Source organism: Cervus canadensis, chromosome 24 (assembly GCF_019320065.1).
Source record: "Cervus canadensis isolate Bull #8, Minnesota chromosome 24, ASM1932006v1, whole genome shotgun sequence".
NCBI classification, from domain to species: Eukaryota; Metazoa; Chordata; class Mammalia; order Artiodactyla; family Cervidae; genus Cervus; species Cervus canadensis.
Window position 1 is genome coordinate 42900023 of NC_057409.1, and position 24151 is coordinate 42924173.

At 37.9% G+C, this 24151-nt stretch overlaps 1 protein-coding gene across 1 annotated transcript in view; it reads right to left on the reverse strand.

The window, feature by feature from the left end:
- The window catches only part of FAM117B (family with sequence similarity 117 member B), a 68205-nt gene that overhangs the window by 8950 nt on the left and 35104 nt on the right, over positions 1-24151 (reverse strand). Inside the window, exons 3-7 of the mRNA XM_043445195.1 lie at positions 19044-19136; positions 16925-17038; positions 4516-4659; positions 3068-3293; positions 816-936 (exon numbers count right to left, since the gene is read on the reverse strand). Of these exons, the coding sequence (XP_043301130.1) occupies positions 816-936; positions 3068-3293; positions 4516-4659; positions 16925-17038; positions 19044-19136 (698 nt within the window). The remainder of the gene's footprint in view (positions 1-815; positions 937-3067; positions 3294-4515; positions 4660-16924; positions 17039-19043; positions 19137-24151) is intronic.

The window sequence follows — 24151 nt, forward strand, 5'->3', positions numbered from 1 at the left end:
TGTTGGTCATCTGATTTGCTCAGCGTCATACATATCTACAACCCTGTAGCCATCACTTACAAGGGGCCACAGCTGCTGAAAACAGGCCATGGCTGCAGTACCTTCTAAGCAGATTCTGAGTCTAAAGTTAAGAGTCCCTGACTAGAGTAAAGGCCAAAAGAAATACATGAGTACAGAAGATCGCATACCAAGGGTACCAGATGCTGTGTAAAGTTCTGCTTCTTTCATGATCTTTATCACAGCAACATGTTTCTGCAAAGTAATAGAATTCTCTTCCCCATGTTGGCAGGAAAATATTTTAATTGTTTAAAGAACTGGAGACTAAAAACTGAAGGAAATTTGATCCCTGAAAGGAGGAAACCCACCCTGCATTGAGACCTGTGGTCTCTCTTGAATAAATACACTGCTAAATTCAATGTGTGGCGCTGACTGTTTACAGGTTCAGCAATAACCACGGGTGATATGCTGGGGGCGACTGAGGAAACATGAGTAACAACTGAAGGCTAGTTGATGTGAAGCATAACTGTAATTCTCTTTGGTGTGACAATGGTCCTGTGGTTATGTAGGAGTGGTTACTTTTAGGAAATAAGTATTAAACTGTATTCAAGGTTAAATGTCATGACTACAACTTACTTTAAAACAGTTCCGTAAAAACTAACACCAAAACACAAAGAGACAAAGCAAAATGTTAACTATAGGATCTAGTGTTGGGTATACGGGTGGTCACTGTACTGTTCTTCAGCCTATCTGAAATTCTTTTAATGCTTCTCATAATAAAAGTTTGCGGTGGGGGAGGGGTGGTGGGGGATACTTACGAGCATTCCTCAAAGACTTTGACCCTCTCACAGCCCTCAGGAGGTTCCCTTTTGAACATGTAACTGTTGTTAGGTTTTGGTGAGGTTGCGTATTTGGGCAAAGGAGAGTTGTTCCCATTCTCTGCAAGAAACAACATGCTGGATTACTAAGAAATACTAGCACATACGTGCATAGTCCTGTATTTGATTGCTGTATTTGATTGCTCCTGGCCTCGCCTACACCATGAGCTACTACTTGAGGGTAGGAACAAGGCTTTACTCATCCACATTACCCCAATATCTAACATAATTCCTGGTAAAAAAGACATAATTGTTGGCTTAGAAATGCATGAACCAGAGATTTTCCTTTCTACTTACAATCCCCGCAGCCTAGGCCTGTGTAACTTACTCCTCAGCACTGAACACGGCAGCATGCTGCTGCTTATTTCTATTCCGTACACAGCACGTGGGCTCAAACGCCACCTCCATTCTTCCCAAGACAAATAACTAAAATGCTTCCTCACTGGTGGTTTGTAATTCACTCCTGGCTGTCCCCTCAGAATCTCTCAACTGACTTCTCTACTCTGGCTGCAATCTCTGCCCCAGGTAGTCAGAGTCTATGCGCGGTGTATGGCGGAGACTTTTCTTCTGCCTGCAAAACTTCTCTATACCTAAGAGGTCCTTCTCTGCTCATTTTCCAAAACCTCTCCTTCAAAGTCTGGCTCAAAGTTTTTGTTACCTTTCTAAATTAACCCTACCCAAGGGAACACTTCTTTACTCTGGTGATTCTGTTCAGTGCCGATGTCCTCGGTTTCTACCACATTAACTTAGAATTCTTGATATGTAACCTACGTGTTCTAAATGTACTGTCTGTGTCAACTGAACTACAACTCCTTGCTGACAGTAACCCTTTCTTACAAAAGAAATCCAGAGAAGTTAACCAGTCACTAGTCTCCTAAAGGCAAATACAGCAGGGCACAAAACTTACAGAGTTCCCATATGCTTCTGAAGTAAAAGTAGACAGTATGGGAAATCAAGGGGCAGATTTTAATAGCTATGGTTAGTCTGGGGGTGGGATGGGTGGGGCAGGTACATCTGATTGAGCTTAAGTACTCGGAGCTGCATTCACTCTCTCTTTTAATCCTTACAGCAAGTATCAGAAGTAATTAATTATGTCAACTCCTGACAAGAAACACAAGGCCCAATCAAAGGATTTAATTCAGTGGTGTCAAAATTCTGTGCATGTGAATCGCCTGGGAGCCCTGAAAACTGCTGGTGCCCGTGTCCTGCCCCAGGGGGTATGATTTATTAGTAACTGGTCTAGGGTATAGCCAAGTTTTATTTAACCTTGTAGATGACAAAAAAGGGCCCCAATAGTATGGTTTTACAATTGCCCATAGTCTGAAGTGACTTCTTCAGTAAACCTTAGGTCTTCTGCACTCGCTATAGTCTCAGTATTCAGATGACTGGCACTAATGATCCGTTGTCATCAGATGTGGAACATTTTCCGACAATCAACACATTGCAAGTAGGAGGTTCTAAATAAATGACTACTGAACTGAGCCATAGAATTTATCTCATCATTTTTCTCAAGCTCATGCAGTAATAACTAGAATTTAGACTAAGAAAAGACTGCCTTGATAAAGATAGATAAAAGATCATATTTGTTTTAAAAGTAAAACATTATTAGTAACTAATATTCAAAGTGCTATGTCTCCAAGTACTTTCTGAATCATGCAAGTGGTTTAATACTAAGTAAGTATCCCACCTCCCCTTTTACTCCAGGCTTGCCTGGAATACTCACCTTGCACTGATGTAAGTCAGCTTAATTCTTATTAGAAATATCACAAATATAGATCCTGAAACACACTAACTTGAAGGCTTCACATTCAATTAAAAAGTAGTAAGGTAGTAAAAACATGACAACTAAGGTAATAGAAAACAAACGCTTTTCAGGACAAATGTTTATCTCATTTATACCAAAAACGATGTTACTCACTATTAAGGAGCTTGTGTTAGTAAGTGCAAAAAAAAAAAAAAAAAAATTGTACAAACAAAAGCCCGTAAACCCAGCCAACCTGACCATCACCTGAGTACCGCAATAAAACCTACGGTTCTGTACTACAATTCTTTAAAATCTGTATTTTGAACACATCCAGAAGTCATGATCTTGGTGGCCCTAAGTGTATGCGTTCTGCTAGAAGATGAACACAAAGCAGGATGCAGCGGTGGCATCACGGATCCCATGGCCGCAAAGCCCTCGCGTGTGGTACCTTTATCCCTGGGGTCGACGAGCAGGTCGTCGGCCGAGCACGGGCTCTCCTCGCTGCCCTCGTTGGAGATGGTGAGGAAGGAGGTGGGCGACACGGACTGCGAGCGGCTGCTGTCGTTGCTGCCCCGCTCGGCCCCGCCGGGCGTCTGCGTGTCGGCGCTGCGCGTGCTGCTGCTTCTCTGAGCCAGCGGCGGCGGCGCGCGGTGGCCATCTGGGATGTCTTGGGGCTGCCACGAAAATGTTTTACATGTGTGTGTTTTGGTCACCGATTTTGAAATTCCCCCAGAAAGGCACCCAAGGTTCAACCTTCCCCTGTTGTTGCAGAAGACTCAAAAGTCAGAAAGCCTCTCCTTGTCGGCCTCACGATACCGCCCCCTCCCCGCCGCGGGACACGGGGTGGCCGAGCGAGCCCTGAACTCCCAGGGCTCTGGCACACCGCTGACGGACGAAACAACACCGAGTTACTTCTCACGGGCTCACTGCGACTTTCAAAGTGATCAAGGCACACCATTATAAAAGAGGAGAAACCCAGGTGGAAGTCCAGGCTCCATGCGAAGAAAAGGCGGGGCACCGTGTAAGCCGGTGACACCTGACGGTCGTCCGCCCCTGCTCACTGCCCCCTCAAACCGTGTTCTCAAAGAAACCCTCCTGAAGGAGAGAAGGTTCATCACAGCAGTGCTAACTATGGAGGGAAATCGAGGAGCTGTTCAGAACAAGGCTTGTGTGACTCACTCAGCGGGGAAACCAGCTCCCGGGACACCTCTGGTGCGTTTACCTTCATTACACATCAGGGGAAGTTTCACCGTCATCCAGTGGAGGAGGGGAGGGTGTGGGCAGTGGTGTTTTCCCTAAGCTAAACCAACCTTTCCTCTTAAGGGAAAGAATCTCGGGCGTCAATGAAACACTACTTTAAACTCCCCAATTCCTCTTTCACTGAAGAATGAAAGCTTCAGTATATTGTGACTTGCTTTTAAATATAAACAGGAAATTTTCTCTCTTACATATAAACCATACTTTTGTATGTCACAATTAATAGAATACACATTCTATGTATGTTATAGGTAAGCAGACCTTCCAATAACTGACAAACAGTAAGATATATATTCATACTCAGAAAATATTCCACGCCACCACCAACAAACTAGTAAGCTGAACTTTTGTTAAATGGAGTTACAGACAATCAGAAGCATATCTGTGATTTTTAAATACAGAAAAACAAAAAATAGTTTCTGTTCAAGGACCCAAATTTAAGTCATATCAGTTGTCTCTATGAGATGCAAAGAAAAATTGTCATTCACATGCACAGGTCAGAGTTTCACAAAAGAGATAAATTTTTATTCTCAACAAGAAGAGAAACATGTAAATATGGAAACCAAAATTGTGATTTTTTAAAAAAATAATTAGAAAAATTAATGTATAAGGCTGATTTTAAGATACAAGATTACTTACTATAAGTTGCTCTTCCTTTTCCCCAGTCTCTTTAATTATTATTTCAATCTCCTGATTCAATCCTTCCACACTATTCCGGAATCGGGAGCCTGTTGATTTGGTGATGGGAATTACTGGAATAAGTGCACTCTTTGGAACGGGAGCCTGAAGAAAAAGTGATGGAGGGGGGAGAAGAAACATTTACTACTGCCTTTACATTCTCTAGAGGGAAGCATACTTCCATTTGATCTGGGTAACTCTAAAATAAATAAAAATTTATAGACCTTACAAAAAGTGTGAATAATGAAACCTGCTCCTTGGTTTACACGAAATAGAATTTAAAGCAAAAATCCCAGACAATCAAGGTAGAATTTCAGAAATTCATTCACATCTATGAGGGACTGTAAAGAGAAGAGGGATAAAGGAAAACAGTAAACGAATCTTAACCTCAGACATTCTTTTATGATTATAGGAGTTCAGATTTCAGAACATAACTTTAAAGTCCTCCAGTGCCATAATTATCTATATTCCAGAAAATAAACAACAACAAAAAGTAATTTATCAAAAAAAAAAAAATTTTTGGTAGGAAAAACAAAATCACTTCCAAAGTAAATATAGAGTAGCAAGATGATAAGAGTAACTTCCCTGTGAAATTTATTTATACTTCCACAGTAATTATTTTAATGTTTTGTTTCAAAGCCTATCTCTAGTTTAAAAAAATGTTCCCACTGGCACAGTATTACTTTTGAAAAGAAATAACTGATTATATTACAGGATATCACTTGGTTTCCTGACAAGATACTCAAAATAAAATATGAAACAAGAAATGCAAGATATCTGCCAAAGTTCATACAACAGTGTGCCAGAAGGTCATCTTGTATTGTCCTGCAATACAATGTCTTGGTAAAGAAATGTGACTAATTCATCCTTCATTTAGGAAGGTCTCTTTCAGATCCCCTGTTCTTCAATCCTTCCCTCTTAGTGCTACAAAGCCAGTAACTTCCCGCACTTCCCGAAAGCCTCGTCAGCAGGCCAGCCCTGGCTCACCCCATGACAGGACTGTGATAAGACGGGACAGGAAGAAGAAAGTAAACACCAGAGCCCACCCCTCCATTCTTCTAGGAACTCACATTCTCCACCCTCCGCCCTACTCTCACCCCAAGGTCTTTACTTTCCTACTTCAGTGAAACAATGCCTCAAAGAGGCACTGAAACTGGCTATTTCCCATTGGTTTTCTATATCCCCAAGACCTGTCACTAACACCTTGAAGGGTACTTTTTTCTTTTTTCACCTATTCTCACCCCCTTGTTTCCTTAGCAACAGAATAATATCCCAAAGTATAATCTAAAACAGGCTTAAAAAAAAAAAAGAAATTCTCTCCAATTAGATATGTACTTACTCTTGGGATAAGAGTGGGAGAATGAAGTTAAGAATATGGTTTGGATCATGACAGGTCAAGGAAGGAAAGAAACCTTTCTCAAAGTGGTGGCAAGAGAAAACAAAAACTAGTGAAGGGACGAAAGGAAACTGATTTGGACTGAAGCACCTATGGGTTAAAAGAAACCCAGAGCTCACTAGTCTGCAGTGGAGAGCGTGTTAGAACATTTCTGTCAGGCAGGCATCCTTCCTGGGCCTGGACTCTTCCTCTGTCAAAAAATAATGAGGTGCCAGAGAACTGCTACAGACTAAGATTTCAGGAGTTATCAGTATATATACTACAAACAGAACTTTGATTTTATTTTTTACATTGAGTGAAAGGTACTCAATTCTAAACTTAATTTTCTCTCCTAAAAGTCACAAAACAACATAAATAATGGCTTGCTTTGGATGCCATTTTCAGGCTGCATCTGGTTTGTAGCTAACGTTACAGAAATGAGGAAGGAGAAGACTAGAAGGGGAAGATGATCTGTCAGGATTTCTGCAAAATGTTGACCTTTCTGGGTTTTGGAACCATAAGGATCTGTTAGTAAGTCTTCTAAGAACAGAAAGCTTAAGTCTGCCGGGTGTCATGTTGAGAAATGCACATAACAAGAACCCACCAGTGTAATAACTGACTGGACATCTTGTTACTGCCTTTCCAGGCAGCTATAGAAGTCATATCCTACATAATTGGTAAGAAGTTTTTCTCAAATGTAATCTAAAATAGTGGCAAGTGTCGACAGTTTAATTTATTTAAAGCAAAGGAAAGAAAGGAAGGAAAAAAAAAATGAAAATGGGCACTTTCCTAAGGTCAACACACCATTTTAGGTAAATGAAGCAAAGGTTCAACAGTAATTCATTTAATTAGCAAATAGTTATATGATTAGAAGAAAAATAATCTAGCCAAGCTGCCTGGGAAAAATTTTCTTCATTAAAAATACTGTTATTATTCCAGAAATAAAAAGTTAATAGGCCTTTGATTTTATTCCTTACATAAACTATGCTCTAAAATATTTAAAAATAACAAAAATGATTATACTTTAACTTTTATGGTTCATTTTAACGGTTCTTAAGAAATTTTGTGTGTATATATAATTTATTTTTCCCATATCTACATAGCTTTGTGTAATAAAACGTGTATTTCTAAATATAAATCAGCATATGCAAATACAAGTGGGTTATCATATTAACTGAGAGATATCCTTAGACAGCTCTGAAAGGTTAAAAATCCTTCCATTATTAAGGAAAAATCTCTCTCTCCTAAGATTTGACCTTTGGAAACAACAAGGATCTCTTATTTTTCTCAGTTCTTGATTCTTTCTCTTCAAATCAGAATGTTTTCCACTCAAGTAAGATTTCAATTAGGTGAATCATAGTTTTAAAGTTTTCTTTTTGCTATTTACATTCGCCGTCTATCTATATATTACATTACAGCTTAAAGATCAAACTACATAAAAGCTGTGAATTAACCAACAAAGAAAGAACTCCAAGAGAGGGTTTGGCTAACCCTGAAGCTTCATTAGAGTCCAATCTACACTATAACTTAAATATCTGTTTCGAAGCATGGGGATAAAATTGTGGCAAGACAAGCAGACTCAGGAAAGATGGGAAGAATACCTCCTGAAGTAGTAGCTGAGCAGGGAAAAAGATAAAGAGAGCTAAATTTTCAAAGGAAGAAAACTGTAGGATAGAAAAAGGTCTGTTCAGCAATTCAATAGAAATCTAGGAGAGAAATATGAGCCAGAAACCCTAATACAACAAAACAGTGGTCACAACTGATGTTTAGAATGGAATTTTTAAAAACTTAGAAAGCACTGGGGGAAAAAAGCTTTGCCATCATAGGGGCTTTTGTAGGGGGCTCCATGTGGCCTTGACTCCTCCTGTCCCATCAGCGTCACTTTATTTCTGTCCTCCAGAGATCAGTGTCCTCTCATGTGTTCCCCCCTCCTAGCTTTCCTAAGCTACAGCTATATTCTCTAATGAAGGTCACAGCTGAAGCACCTACTGTTTTGATTTCTCGGTGGAAAAATCTTGAAACTTTCAAGAACAGCAAATCTGTCCTGGACAGGCTCACAAATATTCCAGTGCCAAGAAGCAATTTTCTCTTTAAAGTGTAACACTCCTCTCACTTCTCAGATGAAAATAGGTTTTTTCCCCCTTTTTCTTTCTCATGATCCCTTTGCTCTCAAACCCTCCTAAGCTATTACAAAACTATCATGTTCCCAGCCCAGATGAAGCAATGAGAAAATCCCATGGGAGGGCTTTCTTGTTTGAGCCTATCACAGCCAGAAACACCTGCATGATTTTAAAATTCACACTCTTAAGTTAGTTTATGCCGCATCTCTAGCTCTTGTGTTACTAACATCTGACGCTAATCATCAAACAATTCTGAAATGTGTTAGCTACATCTTTTTGAAAATTTTTTTTTTTGATTTTTAATTGGAGAATAATTGTTTTACAATGTTGTGCTGGTTTCTGCCATAGAACATGAATTAACCACCAGTATACATATCACCCCCGCTCCTGAACCTCCCACCTCCCACCACTCTAAGCTGTCACTGAGTACCAGTGTGAGCTCCCTGCACCATACAGCAAATCCCCACCGGCTATCTATCTAACATTCGATAACGTGTATGTGTCAACGCCGCTCTCTCAATGCTTCCCTCTCTCTCCTTCCCCTGCGGTGTCCACGAGTCTGTCCCCTATGTCTGTGTCTCTATTCCTGCACTGCAAATGGATTCATCAGTGCCATTTTTCTAGATTCCATACGCATGTGTTAATATATGATATTTGTTTTATTCTTTCTGACTTACTTCACTCTGTATTAACAGGTTCCACCTCACCAGAACTGACTCGAATTCTTGGCCACATCTTCTAATGAGAGTATTTCTTAAAATACTCCTTAAAAATATCTTAAGTATCCAAGAGTTTTGTCAATTTTGGAAACCAATGACATATGAAGTTTCTCTCCCCTAAGAAATTTGGCAGCATTTATTCTTCATAATAAATAGTTCCCCCTCCTGAATTTCCAAGGAAAGAATCACTCAAAAGTATGTGAGAATTCAAACTGTAAAAAAAATCCATTCCAAGTCCAAGAAAAAGATCTGTTAGCCAGTGGTTACAGACTATCTATTATCAGAACAATACTGTCCTTGATCATTAAGGGATGCTAAAGGAATTTCCCAATAATCTCCCTAAAGACCTGGACCTTGTGGTCTATCTGTCCCTAAATTAGTGTTTCTCCCCTTTAATATTGATGTAAACAGTGTGCTACAAACAGTAACATGTATTTATTTGACTTTTCTTTTTTAATGTCTTTTGTAAAAACTACAAACCACTGTCATTTACATATGTCTCCTTTTTTATTTTTAATTGGAGAATAATTCCTTTACAACATTGTGCTGGTTTCTGCCATACATCAACATGAATCAGTCACAGGCGTGCAAATGTCACCTCCCTCTTGAACCTGCCCTCCTCCTCCCTCCTCCCATCCTCCTAGGTAGTCACAGAGCACCGGGTCCCTCATTATAAATAAGCTTGTCTTCCTATCTGGCTTTTTATGCATGTGTTCCACCAATTAACCACTTTTGCAGTTTTAATCCTATATTATTTCTTCTGGGTTTTTTTTTGTGTGTGTAAAGGGGGAAAGATAAAAGCTGGAACCCCCCTTCAAAAATAATAATCTACATATCATGAACTCCAAACAAACAAACAAACAAAAAAACTCTAATAACTTGGAGAGCCTATGAAAAGGAAAGCCAAAGAGCCTCCAGATATTTAAACTTATTAACCAAATAATGGAAAGTTATTTTCCTACCCCTAGAAAAGTATAACAGAAAAAAGCTTTAAGCACACAGTAACTGGACCCAACTAAATGGCCAAAATTAGAGAACTGCTCTACAGAATCCGGAACATTAAAAATGTTTCTGAAGCCCTCTGTAATAGCAAACATTTTTCTACATTAAATACATTTAAAAAAATACTTAGTCTAATATATGATATGATCTCCGCAAGGAATGAAAAAGGAAAAACAAGAAAGCATTTAAGGAATAGCTGTCTTTAGAGAGTGAAACTCTGGATAGTCTTTTTCCTATTTGATTTTTTTAAAAAAATAACAGCTTGACTGAGGTCTAATATTTCTCAGTTTTAGTTTTTCTTCCAGTTTTATTGAGGAAATTGACATACCACATTATATAAAAGTTTAAAATGTACAGTATAGAGATACAATTTTTCTATTTGACTTTTTTAGTTTCTCAAGTTTTTTGTAATAAGCATGTAAATATTTTTATGATAATTAAAGTTTTATAAAATAAGTTCAATATGAATTGGCAGAGACGCCTAAAGAAAAATCCAACTGGAAGCCACCTAAGATTTACTGAGCAGTTATTCTGTGCCAAGAATTACATTAACTGTTTCATAATACTCTATACCATAAAGAAAGCTGAGCACCAAAGAATTGATGCTTTTGAACTGTGGTGCTGGGGAATACTCTTTTGAGAGTCCCTTGGACTGCAAGATCAAACCAGTCAATCGTAAAGGAAATCAGTCCTGAATATTCACTGGAAGGACTGATGCTGAAGCTGAAGCTCCAATAGTTTGGCCACCTGATGTGAAGAACTGACTCATTGAAAAGACCCTCATGCTGGGAAAGATTGAAGGCGGAAGCAGAAGGGGATGACAGAGGATGAGATGGTTGGATGGCATCACCGACTCGATGGACATGAGTCTGAGCAGACTCTGGGAGCTGGTGATAGACAGGGAGGCCTGGCGTGCTGCAGCCCATGGGGATCACAAAGAGTCGGACACAACTGAGCAACTGGACTGAAGTGAACACCATTTATTGGGCTTCCCTGGTGATTCAGATGGTAAAGAATCTGCCTGCAATGCAGGAGACCCAGGTTCAATCCCTGGGTTGGGAAGATTCCTTGGAGAAGAGAATGGCTAACCGCTCCAGTATTCTTGCCTGGAGAATTCCATGGACAGAGAAGCCTGGGAGAGCTATAGTTCATGGGAACACAAAGAGTCGAATACAACTGAGTGACTCACACACACACACGCACCATTTAATCCTGTGTTAGAACAACACAACAAACAGGCAATATAATGCAGGGAACCCAAGGAACTTCAAACAGCTAGCAAGCAGCATGACTCAGATCTTAGCCTAAACAATCTGAGCTCAGACCACCTGTGCTCATCTTCTACAGTTATAAGACCTCCTGGGTTACTTTTGGGTTCTTTGTTAGCATCTAATCTATTATTTCCAGACAGTTATATTTGCATTTTATCTATTCATTTTTATGTTGGTTAGTACATATTTTTTGGTGGAACTTTATTGAAAAATAATTCACAGTATCATACAACTCACTCATTTCAAGTGTACAACTTCTGCTTTTGAACAGTAATTGAACACAACTGCACCACTATTATCACAATTAATCTCAGAATCAAACCAAAAAAAAAAGTACCTCACACATTAGCAGTCATTCTCCATCTTCCCTCAACTTTCTTAGCTTTAGGCAATCACCAGTCTATAATCTGTCTCTGTGGGTTTGCTTCTCCTGGACATTTCATATAAGGGAAATCATGTATTCCTTTGTGTCTGGCTTCTTTCACTTAGCATAACGTTTCCAAGGCTCACCCATATGGTAGTATGTATCAGTACTCCATTCCTTTTTCGTGACCAAGTAATATGGGCTCAATAAAGGACAGAAATGGTAGGGACCTAACAGAAGCAGAAGATATTAAGAAGAGTTGGCAAGAATACACAGAAGGATTATACAAAAAGATCTTCACGACCCAGATAATCACGATGGTGTGATCACTCACCTAGAGCCAGACATCCTGGAATATGAAGTCAAGTGGGCCGTAGAAAGCATCACTACGAACAAAGCTAGTGGAGGTGATGGGATTCCAGTTGAGCTATTTCAATCCTAAAAGATGATGCTGTGAAAGTGCTGCACTCAATATGCCAGCAAATTTGGAAAACTCAGCAGTGGCCACAGGACTGGAAAAGGTCAGTTTTCATTCCAACCCCAAAGAAAGACAATGCCAAAAAATGCTCAAACTACCGCACGATTGCACTCATCTCACACACTAGTAAAGTACTGCTCAAAATTCTCCAAGCCAGGCTTCAGCATTACGTGAACCGTGAACTTCCAGATGTTCAAGGTGGCTTTAGAAAAGGCAGAGGAACCAGACATCAAATTGCCAACATCCGCTGGATCATCGAAAAAGCAGGAGAGTTACAGAAAAACATCTATTTCCGCCTTATTGACTATGCCAAAGCCTTTGACTATATGGATCACAACAAACCGTGGAAAATTCTGAAGGAAGATGGGAATACCAGACCACCTGACCTGCCTCTTGAGAAACCTGTATGCAGGTCAGGAAGCAACAGTTAGAACTGGACATGGAACAACAGACTGGTTCCAAATAGGAAAAGGAGTACGTCAAGGCTGTATATTGTCACCCTGCTTATTTAACTTATATGCAGAGTACATCATGAGAAACGCTGGGCTGGAGGAAGCACAAGCTGGAATCAAGATTGCCAGGAGAAATATCAATAACCTCAGATATGCAGATTACACCACCCTTATGGCAGAAAGGGAAGAAGAACTAAAGAGCCTCTTGATGAAAGTGAAAGAGGAGAGTGAAAAAGTTGGCTTAAAGCTCAACATTCAGAAAACTAAGATCATGGCATCTGGTCCCATCACTACATGGCAAATAGATGGGGAAACAGTGAGAACAGTGAGAGACTTTATTTTGGGGGGCTCCAAAATCACTGCAGATGGTGACTGCAGCCATGAAATTTAAAGACGCTTACTCCTTTGGAAGAAAAGTTATGACCAACCTAGACAGCATATTAAAAAGCAGAGACATTACTTTGCCAACAAAGGTGCGTCTAGTCAAGGCTATGGTTTTTCCAGTGGTCATGTATGGATGTGAGAGTTGTACTATAAAGAAAGCTGAGCACAGAAGAATTGATGCTTTTGAACTGTGGTGTTGGATAAGACTCTTGAGAGTCCCTTGGACTGCAAAGAGATCCAACCAGTCCATCCTAAGGGAGATCAGTCCTGGATGTTCATTGGAAGGACTGACATTGAAGCAGAAACTCCAATACTTTGGCCACCTGATGCGAAGAGCTGACTCATTTGAAAAGACCCTGATGCTGGGAAAAATTGAGGGCAGGAGGAGAAGGGGACGACAGAGGATGAGATGGTTGGATGGCATCACCGACTCAATGGACATGGGTCTGGACAGACTCCGGGAGTTGGTGATGGACAGGGAGGCCTGGCGTGCAGCAGTTCATGGGGTCGCAAAGAGTCGGACACGACCGAGTGACTGAACTGAACTGAAGTGAATATTCCACTGTATGGATCTATACTGCATTTTATTTAACCATTCATTGGTTGAAGGACAACTGGGTTGTTTCCAAGTCGTGGCTACTGTGAGCCATGCTGCTATGAACATTTGTGTACAAGTTTTTAGGAACACATGTTTCCAACTCCCTTTAGCACATAGTTTGGAGATGAAGCACCGGTCATACAGTAACTCTGTGTCTGTTTAGCCCTTTGAGGAACTACGAGGCTGTTTCACATTCCTATCGGCTGATACAGTGCTGACAGGATTTTACATTCCTATTGGCAATATATAAGGGTTCCGATTTCTCCACATTCTTTCTAAAACTTGCTATTTGTGTCTTTAGTTTTAGCTGTTCTAGTGGGTATGAAGTAGTATCTCACTGGAATTTGTATTCATTTCCTGATAGACAAATAATGATAAATATCTTTTTCACATACCTATTGGCTATTTGCACATCTTCCTTCGAGAACTCTCTATGTAGATCCTTTGTCCATTTTTAAATTGGACTGCTTGTCTTTTTATTATTGAGTTTTAAGAGTTCTTCATATATTTTAGATACAAGTGTTTCATATGATTTGCATATATTTTTGCCTATTTTGTAGCTTATCCTTGAAGCACTAAAGTTTTTAATTATGATAAAGTCCAATTTATGTACTTTTTCTATTATTGCTTGTGCTTTTGGTGTCATATCTAATAAACCATTGCCTAATCCAACATCACATTTATGCCTATTTTCATCTAAGAGTTTTTAGTTTTAGCTCTTATATTGAGGTCTTTGATCCATTTTGAGTTACTTTTGTACATGGTATGAGGTAGGTGGATATATTTCTTAAATTATGTTTAAAGGCTAGACTTGGCCTTACCTTTTACTCCTGTATGTCCATCATTCCCATATCATCAACCATAAGCTAAAAAAGTTTAAAGACTCAGATTCTGAAGTCAAAATGCTTCAATTAGAATCCCAGCTCTGTCTCATATGACCTTGAACAAGATACATGAGCTCTCTGAGCCTTAATTCTTTGCCTGTAAATTGGAGTAGTAACAACCTCCACCTCAAAGATGAGGGTTAAATGCTTAAATACACAAAAGCTGAATACAGTGTTCCCATATTGAAGGACTTACTGGAGTTCAACTATTAATTATTGCTTTCTAAATATCACTCAGGTTTGTCCATTCTCTATAGTTCCACAGCTTCTACCTTACTTTAGGTCACCATCATTTCTTACATGGATTATAAATCTATTCATAGATTTTCCTGCCCCAATCTCGTCCTGTACCAAATTCATTCTCTACTCTGAACTCATCATGATCATGTCAAAATGCATATCTGATCATTTGTCAACCCCCTGCATTGTAGAAAATAGCTCTCCGGTGCTTCAAAGACAAAGTCCAAATTTCTTAAACAACTGAGACATGAAGACTCTCAGCTCTGGCTAACCTAATCTCTTACTACCACTCCTCCCTAGAGCCATGATTTCTTCTGCGTCCAGAAAGTAAAAGTGAAAATCTCTAGTCCTGTCTCTTTGCAATCCTATGGACTATACAGTCCATGGAATTCTCCAGGCCAGAATACTGGAGTGGGTAGCCTTTCCCTTCTCCAGGGGATCCTCCCAATCCAGGGATCGAACCCAGGTCTCCCACATTGCGGGCAGATTCTTTACCAGCTGAGCCACAAGGGAAGCCCAAAACTAGCTAAATTCTACCTATCCTTCATGGATCACTTAGATACTACTTTCTCTAGAAGCCTTTCTAGACAGCTCATTGTCAATTCAAGGATAAATGCCCCTTCTACAATACTCTGAACACTTCCTGATGAACATACTCATTATACTGTATAAAAATTAACTGTTTACTTATTATCTGAGATTTGGTGGAGGGAAAGCCCCAATAGTTCATTTATCACTACATCCCCTAATGAGTACTACAATACCAGTCATATGGCAGGTATTTGATAAATGTTGCACAGATGGAGGAATGGCCTCAAAGCACACATATCTCAAAGTGGTACTTTCTCTTCTAGAGAGAGAATCCACTAAACAAAGCCACAATCATGACTTGAATGATATTTTCATGTTCACAGTCTTTAAGTTTCAATTACTCTGAATACTACGGCCACAGCTATCAGAAGACACACGTGCCTGATCTCTGACTGGCTTTAACACCCAGCAAAGCAAGTCAAGTAGTCAGGATGATTGGTGTGTCAAGTGTACAAAAGTCAAGCCACGTGAATTTATTTTTCAAGTTACTATATTTTCTTGTCCTCACCTTCTCCACAAAGAGGCACCTTCATTTAGGCAAAAATGAAGTTCATGCGAACTTCAATAGTCTTTATTAGGCAAACTCAACTTGCAGGGGAAAAAAATTTTTGGATAATTTTACCACTGTAATTGATAATTTAAATACAACTTTTAAAAAAATCACTTCAGACAGAAAAAAAAAAAACAAGAAAAAAAAAAATCACTTCAGAAAGTTATAAACTGCTAAAATTCATCAATTAAAATTCAATAAAACTCAATCTTAACTTCTATTGGAGTAAAAACATGGATAGGAAATAAGAACTGGATTTATCTCTTAGAAATACATCTAAATTATTTATGGATGAATTAGAGGGAATATAACGTTGGCAAACTCACCTGTAAAACCAGGTGGGTCTATGGCCTTTTGTGAGTGAGTGGAATATTTAGTATTCCAATAGTCTATTCAAATTTTTCACTTCTTACTTGGTCAATTTTGCATTTTCCATTTCTCCAAATATAAACGCAGTTTGTTTAGGCTTTTAAATGCATCAATGTATATTCATATTTTATAATATGAATGCCTTATATAGGAAAATGCCTTATATAGGAAAAAAGTTACTGGAAGCCAAACTGCAATCAAACTATCAATCTGTGAAATCAAGTTTGACCCATCTATCAATATTTTAAGACATAATTAGTTAGCTTGAAAAAATATATATACCTTCACCCATTTCTCTTGAAAACAATCCACATATACTGAACAATCATCAGAAGCTATCAACCTAAAAAGGGAGCACACAAACTTTTTCTTGCTCTCTCTTTGCCAAAGGATGCCATCCAATTTTAATTCAGTATGAAGCGAAATGCTCCCTGGGTGAGCCATCAAGAGCAGTTCATAGTGTTCAATTAAAAAATCAAAGCAAAAAACCCACTGAAAAAATAAATAAATAAGTAAATTAAAAAAAAAAAAAAATCAAAGCAAAAAAAAAAAAAAAATCAAAGCAGTTAAAGACCTTTTCTACTAAAAGACTTCATGCGCCAGGTATCATTATCATCATCTGCTGTCACGTGAGGAAACTGGGACTTTGAACAGGTTACCTATCCAGGCTCTGCTCCACAGCCAGTGCTCCTCTGTATTATTCTGCCTCCAATACACCAAACCGACAAAGACAAAAGTCAAAATATGTAACTAGCTATATCTCCTAGAAGTAATATCATTAAAGGAAAATATCATTTTTGTCAACTTAGTATTGTGTTTTTTTTTCTTTAATGAAAGCTGTGATTCAGTATTTAACCACTGTTTCAAACATGCTTTTGAACATCTTTATCATAAACATTTACCTTTGCAATAAGGTAACACCAGGAAAACAACATATCCCTTGTCTGGATTTCGTGGCATCTTGTGCTCCTACCTGACTCTGGTTAATAGCTGCATGGTTGCCATGGAATGGAGACTGTCTTTCTTTATCTCGATGATGCCGACTGCTGTGTTTACTTCTCTGCAACTGCTGGCGTAATTTTGCAATCTGAAAAGGGGAAAATAAGTGCATCAGAGTGTCTTCCACATCATATAAAACATATTCTTGTTTAATAATAACCAATAAAACTCAACCCTATTATGTCTTTTGAGTTTTTAAACCATACCGCAAAAATCTGATTTACTTTAAAAAATTTATATGTATATATACACATATCTATATCTATATATGTATAAACGTATATCTTTCTTTCAAAGAAAAAATTATGTTCCAACACTGTTCTGCACCTTTAAGCTTCCCAAGTATTAAACAAATGAAGCTTTTAGCAATTATACCTTATAGCTTTCACAAACAATTCAAAAACAATGATAATATTCTGATTTTCCTTATAGTGAGTCACATTTTATTTAAAATTAGATTTCTTTATCAAATACCTTACCTTCAACAGCTCGAAAAAAGTAAACAGTATTATTTAAAAATCAATTCAAGCCATGAAATGCATTTCCAGAAAAATAAATGACCCAATCAAAAAATGAGCCAAAGAACTAAACAGACATTTCTCCAAAGAAGACATACAGATGGCTAACAAACACATGAAAAGATGTTCAACATCACTCATTATCAGAGAAATGCAAATCAAAACCACAACGAGGTTCCATTACACGCCAGTCAGGATGGCTGCTATCCAAAAGTCTGGAGAGGGTGTGGAGAAAAGGGAACCCTCTTACACTGTTGGTGGGAATGCAAATTAGTACAGCCACTATGGAGAACAGTGCGGAGATTCCTTAAAAAACTGGAAATAGAACTGCCATATGACCCAGAAATCCCACTCCTGGGCATACACACTGAGGAAACCAGATCTGAAAGAGACACGTGCACCCCAATGTTCATCGCAGCACTGTTTATAATAGCCAGGACATGGAAGCAACCTAGATGCCCATCAGCAGATGAATGGATAAGGAAGCTGTGGTACATATACACCATGGAATATTACTCAGCCATTAAAAAGAATTCATTTGAATCAGTTCTAATGAGATGGATGAAACTAGAGCCCATTATATGGAGTGAAGTAAGCCAGAAAGATAAACACCAATACAGTATACTAACGCATATATATGGAATTTAAAAAGATGGTAACGATAACCCTATATGCAAAACAGAAAAAGAGACACAGATGTACAGAACAGACTTTTGGACTCTGTGGGAGAAGGCGAGGGTGGGATGTCCTGAGAGAATAGCATTGAAACAAGTATACTATCAAGGGTGAAACAGATCACCAGCCAGGTTGAATGCATGAGACGGGTGCTCAGGGCTGGTGCACTGGGAAGACCCAGAAGGATGGGGTGGGGAGGGAGGCGGGAGAGGGGATGGGGATGGGGAACACATGTAAATCCATGGCTGATTCATGTCAATGTATGGCAAAAACCACTACAATATTATATAAAGTAATTAGCCTCCAACTAATAAAAATAAATGAAAAAATAAAAAATAAAAAAATAAATAAAAAACACAAGATGATATTCAAAAAATAAAAAATAACAAATATATTTTTGATTAATGTGATTATTATTAATATTAATAACATTATTCCTTGATGGAGTTTTTCTGTTTTATGGCTACATTATATTTAAAACACAAATGTGCTAATTATAGGCACAAAAAATGGTAATCATAACATGGGGCCATAATCAACTTGGTTACACTGGGTTACTAAATATCAAAAATACTTACCATTGTATATAGAAATAATAAGAATGAATTTGTTGTATCACTACAATTTCATACATTTGATATTTAATTATATTAACAGCTATGGATTCTCATTAAAAAATAAACACACATAATCAGGTAAGTTACGTTTATATTTCCCTATTCAAATCTTTCTATTTTTCTGGTGTTATTTCTCAAGTAATCAAAACTGCCACCAAAAAAAAAAAAGAAAGAAATTAAAAAACAATGGAACTGACAAATCTTTGCAGCTCACAGCTTCTGGGAACTAGTCAACCAAGGGATCAAATTTTCACACCCACTTCCTTGGAACCATTTTTCTGACCTCCTTAAGCTGATCTGTGCTGCCCCACGATGCTGAACGTTTGTGAGACCCTTTCTTCTTTTCAGAGTATTCTTCAGCCCATGCACTCTCTGTCTATAATGGGAAACAGAAGAAAGAGGTTTTAACAAAATAGTTAATCATTTAACAATAGTGAATGCCATATTTGCAACAACATGGATTGACCTTGAGGGCATCATGCTAAATGAAATGTCAGACAAAGATAAAAAAAATACTGTATGATCTCACACATGGAATCTAAAAAAAAGAAAAAAGTCCATAGAAAGAGATCAGATTTGTGGTTAGCAGAGGGGGAATTGGATTAAGGTGGTCAAAATGTATAAACTTCCAGTTACAAGATAAATAAGTACCGAGGATACAACACAATGGCTATAGCTAACACTTGCTGTATGGTGTATCAGACAGTTGCTAAGAGAGTAGATCCTAGAAGATCTCATCACTAGGAAAAATGATGTTTTTGGTAACTATGAAGTAATGGATGTTAACTAAGCTTATGGTGATCACTTTGCTACACGTATGTCACATCATTATGCTGTATGGCTTAAACTTTACAGTGCCATATGTCAGTTATATCTCAATAAATCTGAAAACATTTTTCCTTTCTAAAAAAAAGTGTACCATATTTTTCTATTACAAAATACATGCTTATTACAGGAAAATTAGGTATTACAAAATACTTAAAATAACACAAATTACCCATAATTCTTCAGCACCAGTTACCTAACTGCAATACTTTAGCCTATTTCTTTCATTTCTATTACTAATAAAAATTACTATTTTTATATAATTATAAGCATACCATTTACTGAACAAATGCATACTGATATTAGCTAACATTCCTGTGATCTTATTATGTGTTAGGTACTGTGCTTTATGAAAGGTCATCACTGTGCTATCTGATTTAATACATACACAAAGTTCTTCAAGGCCTGTAGATAAAGTAGTGTGACAATGAGAGGTAAGGTAAGTTGCCTGAGGTCTCACAGCTGGGAAGTGGTGAAGCCAAAGATATAAACTTAAAATCCCAGAGTTTAATCTTAATCTCTAAATTATGTCTTTTCTTGGTTTAAATAACTGCAGAGTACTGCTTCAAAAATGTTAAATTCTTAGTGATTACACAAAATAAAACACTTTTCAGGGGGGGAAAAAGTCATTCTAGGCACAACTGCTCAGCCTCACCCCATAATAAGAGAAATGCAAGTCAAGGTCATTAAGGCTAGGTAATTTGATTATATACACTCTCCTCCATTGCTGGTGTAATGTAAAATTAGTAGTCTTTAGTGAAGGTGACATGGCAACTGCTGTCAAAGTTACGAACGTACATACTGTTTGACACAGTAACCTTTTGGTACTTTATATCACAGATCTACAAATTTATGCCTCTATGCACAAAATGACATATATTATTCCCTGCAGCACTGTTTGTGCAAGCAAGAGATTAGAAAAATGTTAATAGAGGACTGGTCTTCCCTGGTGACTCAGCAGTAAAGATTCTGGCTGCAACACAGGAGACGTTCAATCCCTGGGTTAGGAAGATCCTCTGAAGAAAGGAAAGGCCACCCACTTCAGTATTCTTGACTGGGAACTCGCATGAACAGAGGAGCCTGGCAGGCTACAGTCTTGCAACCATGGGGTTGCAAGAGTTGAACAAAACTTAGCGACTATTGTTGTTCAGTCACCTAGTCATGTCCGATTCTTTGCAACCCTATGGAATACAGCACGCCAGGCCTCCCTGTCCCTCGCCACCTCCCGGAGTTTGCCCAAGTTCATGTTCATTGCAGCAGTGATGCCATCCGGCCATCTCATCCTCTGACGCTCTCTTCTCCTGCTCTCAATCCTTCCCAGCATCAAGGACTTTAACCACCTTAGCGACTGTAATCACCACCATAACCAAACAGGGGATTGGCCAAATAAATTATGGCTTATCTTTACAACAGAATAATATGCAGCTATAAAAATGAGTAAGGAAATCTAAAATGTACTAATACAAAATAATTTCCGTGAAAGTAAAAGTGAAGTCGCTCAGTCCTGTCCGATTCTTTGAAACCCCATGGACCGTAGCCTACCAGGCTCCTCTGTCCATGGGATTCTCCAGGCAAGAATACTGGAGTGGGTTGCCATTTCCTTCTCCAGGGGATCTTCCCGGCCCAAGGATCGAACCCGGGTCTCCCGCATTGCAGGCAGACGCTTTAATCTCTGAGCCGCCAGGAAAGCCCAGTTTCCATGAGATACTGTTAAATGAAAAAGTCAAGGCTCAGTACAGTATGTACAGCAACTACCTTTATAGACAGAACTGCTAGAAAGAATATATACACACGTAAACTATCTCTGAAAGAAAATACATGGTAACAAAAGAAACTGCTATCAGTGGCTGCCTCAGGGGAAGATGCCTCTCAAATTCTGTACTATATGAAAAATTTATAGCCTATTCAAAATAATACTTCTCTACATGTATGATGTAAAAAAACTTTTAACACCAGGGGAAATTTTTCTATATGGATAGAACAATGTCTTTAAGTGAAAACAAAATTGCAGAAGAATGTATAGAATATGCTATCTTGTGTTTAAGGGGAAAAAAAAATCCCTTTAGGCAAGGATTATCAATGGACACTAAAACATTAGGTGAAAAGTTACTAAGGATAAAAGGAACAGGATATTCACTGGTGCAGAGACATATTCTACAGTTACTTACTAATTCAAAAAGGATAAAGTATCTCCTTTACAAATATGTCATTCATAAAATAGCATAAAGTAACAATGTTATTAAAACTGAAAGAAAGTATGAGAGTGAAAATGAACTGTTCTAAATTAAAAGGAACTAAGAGAAACTAAGTAAAATGCTTGAGTCTCCAATTGGATCCTGGTAAAAAAGAAAGAAATCTTATGTAAATTTAACATGAACTGGATGTTACATGATATTATGTCATTATTCATTTTCCTAGGTGAGCTGCTGGCACTGTGATTACACAAGAAGATATATGCTGAAAGATGTAAGGATAAAGTGCTGTTAAATCCGCAACACACTTTGAGAAAGTACAGCAAATACACACATAAAAGCAGAAAGACTGGAAAAACAAACACAGCTATGTTTAAAACTGCTGAATCTAATGACAGCTAAAACGTCCTTCCCATTTTTTTGTATGTTGAACATTCTCTTAGTAAAAAGTTAAAGAGGGGAAAAAAAATCTTAAGTCATATCAACTGACATTTTAAATCCATTTAGGACAATTTCATAAAGAACCATTTCTATCAAAAAGTATTAGACCAACAAACAAAGGCAGGAAGAATGACAAGAGTTAGAAAGTCATCATTTGGAACTTCTACGGTAATTGTTGATTTAAGCAAGAATCATCAACAGATGCTAAAAACAGTGGGTGAAAATCTGTTGGGGAATGGGGTATTTATAGTCTCAAATATTTCCCCACAGCCTATGCAGGTACAGTTACAAAGGGTATCCGCTGGGTAAAACAACATTACTGACATTGGGCACCTCTTGACACACATGCACAAAGAACGTACATCAACTACAGTATTTCTGTAAAAAATGTTATTACTGAATCGAATTGTTTAAAAAACAGATAAACTCAGGTTGAGAAGATTCAACAAGACACCACCTTGCACCCTTAGAAAATATCAATGTCACAAATGACAAAAGCTGAGGAACTGTTCCAAATTAAAGAATTCTACAGAAATATGACATCTAAACGTTGACTTGTGCTCCTTCACTGGATCCCAGCTTAAGGAAGAAACTGCTACAGAGAACATCTTTGGGGAAACAAACCAAAAAAATGTGTCTATGTATCCACATAATAAAGAACAGAATTGTATCAATGCTAAATCTTCTGAATTTGATAATTAAATTTTTAAAGTCTGTGTTTGTATATGTTTTCTGAGGTATTTGAGAAGAGTCATAATGTCTGTAAATTACAAAGAGCAAGTAATAACATCAGTGATAATAACAATTATATATTAAAGAACACAAAATATGCAAAAATGTTTATTGGTAAACATAGGTGAGGAGTTCCCTGGTGCTCAATCTACAATTCTTGTGACTCTTCTATAAATTTGAGACTTGTCCAAACAAAGCTTTTAAAAATTAGAGAAATTACTCAAGATATTCAATTTAAGTATAAAAATTCAAGGAAAAGCAAAGGAATATAGAAGTTTCTTATAGATTTAAGAACAAAGTAAAGATAAAAAAAGAGTATTAATTAGCAAAACAAATAAAAATAAGCATAAAGAGCAAAAGACAGTGTTGTTAATTTCAGTGATAAGATGTTCAGGCAGGAAAAAATACTCAGCAGAAGTTGTTAATTTTACTTAATCTCCTAATTCAAAAGATAATTGCTTTCTTTGTTCAACTAAGAAGCCAAGCCTTTATTATAAGACATTCAGGAATTAATACAAAGTAAAATTGAGTTTTAATTAAGTATGTTTCAATTTTGTTCAATTTTGCATTGTATACTGGAAAGCAATATGTATCTTCTAACATATCAGGTACTAGACTAGGTGTTGGAGTTAGAAAATACAGTTTTTATGTTCAAAGAGTTTTTTCTAGGAGAGAAAGGATAAACAGCCAATTTGGACATCATGTGATGATTGAGGTGCCCTAAGAAAGGCAACTAATCCAAACCTGGAAGGACAGGAAAAGTAGCCAGGCAAGATTCTATGGGATTAGGGGCACCTGCTATAAGCATTAGAGTGTAAGCTATCCAGGCAAATGGTGGGAAAGCATTACAAACAAAACAAAAGACAGGAGCACCAGTCAGGTGGTAGCTAAAGCTAGAACACAGCAACTCGCTGAAGAGACTTACTGAACTTCCACAGAACAAGGGGCTCCCAACGATTTATAAAACTGTATATTCTTACTGGTAAGGCAAAATATCTGAACCCACTGAACCTGAAACTGCAGAGGAAATAAAGAGGGTTGCAGAAATATTGAAGGAAATACATTCACACTAATTTTAACGTCACATGTGGATGAAGCTAAAGCAAGTAGAGACCGTATTCATTTTTTTTATTTTATATTGGTGCACAGTTGATTAATAATGTGGCAGTTTCAGGTGTACAACAAAGTGATTCAGTTATAC